At 41.8% G+C, this 8,967-nt stretch overlaps 2 protein-coding genes across 3 annotated transcripts; both read right to left on the reverse strand.

Annotated features, from left to right (window-relative positions):
- Window positions 1–523: 523 nt before the first annotated feature.
- LOC100821841 (protein CLT2, chloroplastic) lies at window positions 524–4,428 on the reverse strand. Its single transcript, XM_003575968.4, has 10 exons — window positions 4,061–4,428; window positions 3,800–3,945; window positions 3,686–3,723; window positions 2,518–2,633; window positions 2,223–2,322; window positions 2,105–2,140; window positions 1,958–2,008; window positions 1,731–1,854; window positions 1,193–1,318; window positions 524–1,069 (listed from the first exon to the last, which is right to left on the reverse strand). The coding sequence occupies exons 1-10, from the start codon at window positions 4,195–4,197 to the stop codon at window positions 915–917; spliced, it is 1,029 nt and encodes a 342-aa protein (XP_003576016.1). The 5' UTR covers window positions 4,198–4,428; the 3' UTR covers window positions 524–914.
- Window positions 4,429–5,023: 595 nt separating this feature from the next.
- LOC100823089 (DNA replication complex GINS protein PSF1) lies at window positions 5,024–7,868 on the reverse strand. 2 transcript variants are annotated; one of them, XM_010238925.3, is made up of 7 exons: window positions 7,509–7,868; window positions 6,874–6,941; window positions 6,633–6,746; window positions 6,354–6,516; window positions 6,130–6,276; window positions 6,002–6,051; window positions 5,024–5,429 (listed from the first exon to the last, which is right to left on the reverse strand). In XM_010238925.3, exons 1-6 carry the CDS (start codon window positions 7,581–7,583, stop codon window positions 6,025–6,027), a joined length of 594 nt encoding a protein of 197 aa, XP_010237227.1. In that variant the 5' UTR covers window positions 7,584–7,868; the 3' UTR covers window positions 5,024–5,429; window positions 6,002–6,024. The 2 variants fall into 2 exon arrangements, with proteins under 2 accessions (XP_010237227.1, XP_003576019.1); XM_003575971.4 differs by having other exon boundaries at window positions 5,024–5,435; window positions 7,509–7,867.
- Between the last annotated feature and the right edge of the window lie 1,099 nt (window positions 7,869–8,967).

Below are 8,967 nucleotides of genomic sequence, written 5' to 3' on the forward strand. Positions count from 1 at the left end.
GGTCTACCTGATCCAATGAGTCCATTTAAAAAAGCTACCCAGACCTCGAAAAAAAAAGCTACCCAGACCTTGATCTCCTAGTGCAAACTCATGAAACAGAGTACGCCAAAAAAACTTATGCAACAGAGTACACCAAAAAAACTTATGCAATAGAGTTACAGAGTACACCAAAAAAACTTATGCAATAGAGTAAATGCTGCCTTGCATGGGATCATTGAGATCTCCATCCAAGTACTAGCTAGTTCTGCTTCTATATACAAGTAGGCTGACAAAATATTTTCCTGCAGAGCATTTTTCAAGTCAAATTTGTTAGGCATGTATGGTCGTCTTAAATACTCCAATTTGGGGTTGATATGTGCAGTAGTTGCTTTAACTTGATTTTGTAAATCTCTCAGGATCTCTGGCTGAAAAACAAAAAACTCGGGAGGATGCAATGGACAAAAGCTACACTTATATGGACCTTCCTGTCTCAAAGATCAACCATAACAGAAACACTGTCCACATGTAAGAAGAGGACAAGATAATAGAGAAACAGACGACACCTCATATAAATTACAGTTCAACAATTATTCTGTAAGTGTTCTTATTTCTGAACATCAGAACATATTACATTGACACGTGTGTTTTACACTACGGTGACTTGAAGTATATATGTGCACTGCTCTATCAGATGACACATTTATAGTACATTGGAAAACAAAATTGAGTAAAGAGATTAGTTAATCTGCTAAGTTACATGCATGTACTACTGCCTGATGAATTGTTAGACATATCAAGAATTGATGCAACAAACCTTCGAAACACTTACAAATGAGTGCAAGCAGCCTGAAAATCCACTCTTCAGCTTCAGGACTAAGCCAATAATTAAGTTTCAATAGCAGTGGTGATATACACTCTGTTGTCCTATGCAGTTTTCAATCAGTCTTTGACTCTTTCGATGATTGGGGAAGATTATATAGAATCAGCCCCGACAGCAATACCACACCACCTATGATAAAAGAGGCGCTTAACTTTGCGCCTTGAGGGATGTAAGGCAAAGGAAGAGAAAGGATATAAATTGATATTGGCACTGCAATGAAAACAAACATCATCAGCAGTCATGAAAATACTAGTTCAGTTTGATCCATACACAGCGGCAGCAGAACAATAAATGCAAATGCAAATGCAGGAAAAGAAAGACAGAAGGAAATACCTGCTGATGTTGCGGTAAGTGAAGCAACCAGGGCAGATGACATCTTCACCAAATTAAGCAACGAGATATTGAAAGCCATGTTCACCAATATGAAAAGCAATGGTAGGAATGGAGCTCCACCGCAATCTATAAGAAAATACAGGCAATCAGGTAGAAAAATTATATGTACAAACACTATAGAACCGCTACATAACCAACCTGAAATCATAAGTCCCAGGTTTTCAACTGACTAGTTCAAAATTTAAGGAGTTTGACAAAACAAGCCCAGATCAAGCAATTATGGTTCCCAATTATCAAGTGCAACTATTGTACTACAAGCATTTCACGGCATTTGAGGAACTTCCCAGTGTGTCAAGCAATTATGGTTCCCAATTATCAAGCCCAGATCAAAATTTAAGGAGTTTGACAAAACAAGCCCAGATCAAGCAATTATGGTTCCCAATTATCAAGTGCAACTATTGTACTACAAGCATTTCACGGCATTTGAGGAACTTCCCAGTGTGTAAATGCATGTATTAGAACAGGAAAGAAGCATTACCGATCAGACTTTCTCCAACATTTAAGAAGCACTCAGCACCACCATTTAAATAGGCTGAGAGCTCAGCAAGTTTAATTCCTCGTAAATTAGTAAGTAATGGGAGAAGTAGAAAGACAAAAAGAGCCTGTAAATCATAAAAGGAAGTACAATACATGATATAAATCAAGGTTTATGGATATGATAATGCTAAGTGTAACAAACGAATAATGTTGAATTTACAATCTCACCTGAAATCCAGATCCAAATGAATTGACCACAAAAATGTCTGGCCGCTTCCCCTGCACAATATTTCGTTTTGAGGTTATGTTTCTGAAGAAACTACACCACACACACATATACTAGCACATACAGAAAAATAAAGTGCGAGATAGAACCTTAAGACGTTTTGCGCCATCAACGAAGACTGACTCCTGCAAAACACAATTCATATATTTGATTGAAGTCTCAGAAAATTATAAAAGGTGTATAATGTAATAATAAAAGTAGCTAAACCTTCAAAATAGATGCACCAGCTTGAAGTGCTGATGAAGCAATCATCAGTACTGGCCAAATTAACTTCACGCCAGATAGAATGTGACCCTCATTCGCTCCACTATAATAACAGTATAGAGATGGTCAGTCATAACCTGGAAATAACTGCCTATCGTAGAAAATAGCACAACAACACTTTTTACTCAAATAAGAGTCAATGCTTATGAATAGACAAGAGCATAACTACCGATTTCTCTCTAAACAACTTTGTTGTGACAAGTAGCATATAATTTACGAGATAGTTCAAAGGATATACCTTGCAACAGCAATAATCACACCAGAGGTTACAAGGAAGCAACCAGTGATTTGTCTCAATGAGTACGTCCTTCTCAACAGAAAGACCGAGAAAATAAGCTGCCAGACCAGGAAAGACTGCAGAACACACACACAGAAGATTATTATTCGACAATGAAGTACATAGGTAGGAGGTACAAACACAAATAACCAAATATAATTTGCATTTTAGTACAATCACAAGCACATGTTACCCCATGTGTTATGTTATGGACCGGTCCAGAACAAGTTAAATTGGTAGGACGATGGTCCGTAAACCAGGGATAGGGGCACTCGCCCTCAACAACCGGCGGCAGGGCTCGACCCTGACGTGGAAGAGAGGCTCTGGGGATTGTTGGAACTTTTGATGCTAATTGCTTAAAACTGTGACAATCGTTCATATAGGACAATTAACTTGATCCACGAGTCGGATCCTGATATAAACTCAAGACAACCATATCTCTACGTTCAAAGTTTAGTTGGACTCTTCCTAATTTAAATGGACACTTTCTAATACACATAAATATATCCAACAAGGATATTACTACTTAGTTTATTCCTTTTCCTAACCTTCCAGTCTCTAATATGATCTACCCGATGCCTTCATGTTTATACCTAACTCCTGGTGCCTTGTCCACCCATCGCCATAACATCACGGTCACGGTTTTGAAATGCTTGAACAATTACAATAAAACAATTCCACTAGTTATAAGAACTGAAATCACATCACAAAACTAGAGTGTTTATCAGTCAATTAGTGGAGATGCACAAGTACTTAAACATCTTTTAGGAGTCCTGTTTTGTTATAGGCTCTGTAGTTTGAAAAAAATGAAAACTTTGGGTGGCAGCAGGTTTTTGCTGCATAGTGGCTGGATTGAGACGATTTTGTCATAGTGGGTCTCCTGCTGGTGACGAACTCGATATTCCCGCTTTTCCTGCCTCCTTGAAACAGTTCCGTTCGTTGAATGGAAAAATGGGATGTCCCGGTTAAAAAAAAAGTATGTAAACACTAATCTCAAGCATCCACCCCTGCGTGTACATTTGGTTTTCCCTATTTTAATCAAATACTAGTGAAAACAAGACAGGAGGACAAGGACATGATATGTAAATCTTACACAATAGAGCACAGCTGAAATAAGTCAAATTCAGACCTGAGACAATATGGGAATAGCAGGGCCAGGCAACATGGCTGCAAGTTTCACCAATAACAATCAGTTAGCACAAATGTCTGCAAGAAACACGGTAAAAAAGGTTTCCGAAATTACCTCCTGCGGACATGCCAGCGGCGACCCCAAGAGCCTCCAACAGGCCGATGGCGGCGAACCGACTCTTTGGCAACGCAAGCATGTCCCACGTCACCAGCCCCCTACGGTACCTCACGTATAGTATTGTGAAGTACACGGCAACATACCTGCAACGTTCCAATTGCAGATACAACATGTCAGAGCCCAGAACCGCACGCCGAGCTTGCTAAAACCGACCTGCGCATTTCGTCGAACACCTCAGCGGTGCAAAAAAGCTTTTACCCGAAGGTGGTGAGCTGGGCGAGGAAGAAGGGGTAGGCCTTGAGGGGCACGAGCGCAAGCTTGTAGAGCACGCGATTGGCGACGGCCAGGGCCACCACGGCCGCCGACGCAGCCGCGATCGCCGGCGACGAGCTCATTGCAACGTACTAGTATTATGCTACGGCAAGCAAGAGCTTACTACGCGAGGTTTGTCTAGCGCTAGGGTTTTCAGTTCAGGAAGGCCGGTGGAGATGGAATTGGGAATCGCGGTACCGTGCTTGTAGCGGCGAGCTGCCGGTTGCTTGCCGTGAGCTTGGGGAATTGTCTCTGCTCTTCAACCCCCATGGTCTACGGCGTTTTACAATTACACCCTTGGATTTTGCTGCTCCTTCGGAACGAGGGCCGCGTGTGAGATTCCGTTCAGATGCTATGAGCCGATGGAGGAGAAAACTGGAGCGGGGTCCTTCAATAAAACTTGACTAGCTTGAGACTTTCATCTTATCCTTTGACCATGCACTTTTTACCAGTCGTCCCAAATGCTTTCGAGTGTAATTTGACTAGCTTGATCATGTCATGGAAAGGAGTATCATCTGTTTCACTTTCAGACTTCCGAAATACACAGCTGTGTGTTTCGAAATTATACCATCTTGCTTCCTGGAAAGGGAATGTCAATTGTAACAGTAATACAAACCTATGGTTGTGTGCATCCATCGATGCAAACGCCATGGAGCTTTCCTCCTTTTCAAAGAAAAAACAGTAATACTCCCGCCGTCTCATATTAACTAACTTTCTATTACATGCATCTAGACACTTTTTAGGTATAGATACATCCATATTTGGACGAATTTGAGTCGGTTAATATAGGACGGAGGGAGTACAAACCTGGAATGGGCCTAAGTTGTGGCTTCTGACAAGAAAACATAGTCAGCCAGAGTCGAACCTCTGAATGTCATAACTGTGGTTCTAGTAAAATGAACACATGAGTGAATCACAATATCTGGGAAAACATTATGATCCTTCAGGAGTTCAGGTTCAGGTCGAGCTTGTCATCATCAGTTAACAGAAAGCTAATCTTCCAACTGCAGTGAAATTCAGGAAGATTGCCTGTACATGTTTTACAAATTTTGAATTATACCAATGAACATTACAATATGTAACGAATGGCCACAGCAACATAAATAGAACAAATGTAATTCATTCATCTAAGGCTAGTAGCCATCATTAACAGCTATGTAGGAGCACAGGCATTCCTCATTTTGCCTTGTTCCTTCACATCTAAGACAAGATATCTTCTTTCCTTTTTGCAGTCTGTCAGAATTTGAAGAGTGCTTGTACTATCACACAGCAGCAAAGAAGAAAATAAGTGGGTGATTATCTCCTCAATCATAATCTGCATCTGACAAAACACAAGTTTAGACGTACTGTTCAAGAAATGAGATCCAAAATAAAAAACACAAGTTTGTAGGGGCAGTAGCTGAACTAGCCATATGTCAAGTACTACCATTGTTACAAAATGTAAGACATGAAAAGCTATAGTGTGATGCAACTTTAACTTTTAACTCAAGAAATGAAAAGTAAAAAAAAAAGGGCAAGACATTTTGGAAGGCTAAAATGGTGAGCCAAAACATCTTACATTTTGAAACAGAGGTAGTATGAAATATTTGTCCCCATTGAGCCTTTTCTGATATTCTCCGTAGGACATGTGCTTTGGCCATGACATCACAATTACACTATGCCAGTAGTCTAGCTGTGCAGTTCCTTGTTCTGTTCTTTGGCCTTCTTGGGTTTTATTTATGTTTTCCTTTTTTTTTCACTTTCTGTTCTTTGTTTGTTTTCTTTTTGCTTTTGTTGGGGCTTGTAAGACTCACGCCGTCTCGGTGTTTTGTTCCAAATGAAAATGACCCACCCCCAGGGGTTGGTCCGAGAAAAAAAAGGTAATAAGATCACAGTGAGGAATGATACCTATCGTACACCATATGTGATCCCTACTCCAAAAACTCTTCCATGAGGCCCTATTATAAGTTAAACAGTGTATTGTTATCACAGGAAATGCTTAAAGCATGAAGATCATGAAGTAAAAGACAGCAAACCTGTGATATAAATTGTTCGGCGTCTGTACGCCTTAGGAAATGTAGTGAGTTCTTGGTCAATGATATGGAATGGTCACCTAGAGATACTTCACCAATGTCCTCCAGTACTCGAACCTGGATATAAGGGTCCTTGGGAGGTACCATGTCCTATAAAATTTATATAGCAGGTCTGGTGACTGCATTTCCTCCCTTTAAAAAGTACATGGTATAGAGGGGTCTCATACCACTGTTAAATCTATATCCATCTCCGAAATGTATGACTTAATGGCTGCAGAGTGGTTCTTGAAGTATTCTTTCTCTGAAAAGTGGAGCTTTTCTTGTATTTCATGAGGAAGAACAGGACCAAGTTTCCATCTAAAACTCTGAATAGTTTCTGCTCGGTTGTACCTGGTTGGATAGAATGCTTTCAGCTAACGTCCAGCCAAATTCAGGTTAAGCCTAGACAATGGATAGAACAGAGATAAACTAAAAGTTTGCACAGCTGTAGGATATGAATCATGTACATGTAAGCGATGAGGCATCTTTTGTTCCGGAGCAGTGAAAGATGGTGGATAGCTGCACCATAGTGGTCCTCGTTTCTGGTTGTCTCAATGTCTAAGTTTTGGTCCACCATTTTCCTGTCACAAGAACAAAACATATGAGGCATTCGAAAAGTTTATCAACTGCAGCTGGTAAGGAAGTGATGTATGCACATAAGGCAAAGTTAGACGAAGATGTTCAACAATCTAAAAGCATGCAAGTTACCTGATCAATGACTGAAACTGTGCATTGTGCTCATTGCACTCTCTAACGACCTGATCAAACACATCACTCTGCACATTCCGTTAGACAGCAAATTAGGTGTCCAGATATATTACACAAACTTAACAGGATCTATAGCTACCATAACCATTTTACCCAAGCGGTATACAATTATTATGCGGTGCTGCAGTAACCACCTCTTCTAAAGATTTGAAAAAAGCAGAATATGTCATGCAAGTAAGCAACAGATAATTTTAACAAGATACCATGGAATTTGGTACCATGAACCTAACAATTTAACTGTCAGGCAGGCTCACAGGATTACAAATTAGGGGTGTGATACTCTTCTGAGTAAACGGATGCTGGTTCAGAAATTAAAATCGCATGAACTTTTCAGGGCAGATCACAAGGCCAGATCGTTAACATCTGCCCTGACGAGACGAGACAGGTGCTCGAACATGACACTTTGCACTAGATGTCAATTATACAACATATATGCCGAATTCCACCCAAACTGATACCTAACAAACCAGAGCAAACAAATTGGCCCATAATATACACGCAGCAAGGAGACTGAACCACTCAGATTCCCCAACTAGTAAATGCGATAGTGCGTATGGAGAAGGGAAGAAAATTACGTTGAAAACCACCAGTTGCCCGGGCTCGCAGGAGTCGAGCTCCTTCAGCAGCTGCGACGCGCGCCTGCCGTACATCTTCCTCCTCCTCCTCCCCCACGCCCGCCGACGCGCGGGACGTGTTCGACGGAATGGCGCCGCGAGAGAGGGCCAGATCTGCCACAGCGGGGGCGGGCTGGGGCCGGCAGGGGAACGGTCAGAGAGCGAACTGCGGATAGCGCGACCGCTGTGGCCGGCGGTAGTCTGTGGCGGGGCCGCGGGCAGTGGCGGCAGTAGGAGGGGAATTTGGTGCGGCCGCGCGGGAAGAATTATGGGGGCTCGGTTTTGGGAGGTGGGACTGGGGATGGAAGGAAGGGGAATGCGTGGCGGGCGTTTTGTACGACATTGTTGGAGAGTATCACGTGGCTTGCGGCCTTGCGGTTGCGGGTGGGGTTAATATGGGCTTCTCTATTTAAAAGAGAACCACAAATCACTAGGCCGTCTCGTGATACCAGAAGGTCCAGCCCACGAGCCCATCGTATTCGTACCACAGAAGTGCAACAAGAAAGAAAATAGGCTTGGGCTGGAATAGTACCAGTGCAGTCCTATTGCCATTACCTTTATATTATTTATTTTTGTTGAACCAAACACGTCCTATGTCTGTTGCTTCCCAGTCCTGGACAGAAAATTTTGTAAGGAGTACAAGTTTTGGCTAAGAATTGAGCTAAAACTGACCAGAATCTAGGAGAGGCGCGCTGGGTACTTTACTAGCATCTACAATCAGCCTTCCAGAAAATGAGAAAATCCACGAGGGTCGGAGTGTGGACCACGTGAGCTGTCGCCGGGCTGCGTCCCGTGCTTTTTAGACGATCGATTGTCTTGCCAGTTTTGTTGATTGACCAGAACTAACTGAAAGACGTATATGCTCTTCGAGAAGGTTTTTGCTTGGCTCCACATATTGGATGTAACGAGTTCATAATCCAATCGGACAGTACGGCGGTCATTGAATAATGCTTGATGATGGTTTGTCCGCCACTCCGGCTGCGGCAATTTTCTATGACCGTAAGATTTTAGTTTCGTGTTTTATCTCTGTTTCCTTTGAGTTTTGTCCTCGGAAGGCCAACATGGTGGCGCATAACATAGTTTTTCTGAAAATTTATCTTATACTCGGAACTATGATCCCCTAGTTTTATTTTTCCTATGCTGATAAACGTTGTAACTATTTTTCATAATCAATAAACTGTGACGGATGGCTTTCCCTAAAAAAAACTGAAAGACGGTCCCAGTGGGTGACGGCTCCTACTGAAATCCCCAAATCCATCTCAATTCCACCCGATTTCTCCCAATCTTGTACGCAAGCGTGAATTTGGTACTTCCTCCGTCTAACAAAAGATGTCTCAAGTTTGTCAAAATTTGAATGTATCTACACATGACTTAGTGTATAAATGCATTCAAACACTACTACAAAATACCCCTTCCATGA

This window comes from Brachypodium distachyon, chromosome 4 (genome assembly GCF_000005505.3).
Source record: "Brachypodium distachyon strain Bd21 chromosome 4, Brachypodium_distachyon_v3.0, whole genome shotgun sequence".
NCBI classification, from domain to species: Eukaryota; Viridiplantae; Streptophyta; class Magnoliopsida; order Poales; family Poaceae; genus Brachypodium; species Brachypodium distachyon.

What these genes read in the sequence shown, in the direction of transcription:
- LOC100821841 (XM_003575968.4), bottom strand. Translation starts at nt 4,197, where the DNA reads ATGAGCTCGTCGCCGGCGATCGCGGCTGCGTCGGCGGCCGTGGTGGCC. An exon ending in CGCTGGCATGTCCGCAGGAG is followed by an intron (nt 3,724 to 3,799) that starts GTAATTTCGGAA and finishes TGAAACTTGCAG; the next exon opens with CCATGTTGCCTGGCCCTGCT. An exon ending in CTGGTGCATCTATTTTGAAG is followed by an intron (nt 2,141 to 2,222) that starts GTTTAGCTACTT and finishes TGTGTTTTGCAG; the next exon opens with GAGTCAGTCTTCGTTGATGG.
- LOC100823089 (XM_010238925.3), bottom strand. Translation starts at nt 7,583, where the DNA reads ATGTACGGCAGGCGCGCGTCGCAGCTGCTGAAGGAGCTCGACTCCTGC. An exon ending in AGATGCCTCATCGCTTACAT is followed by an intron (nt 6,517 to 6,632) that starts GTACATGATTCA and finishes CTATCCAACCAG; the next exon opens with GTACAACCGAGCAGAAACTA. An exon ending in TGGATATAGATTTAACAGTG is followed by an intron (nt 6,277 to 6,353) that starts GTATGAGACCCC and finishes TAAATTTTATAG; the next exon opens with GACATGGTACCTCCCAAGGA.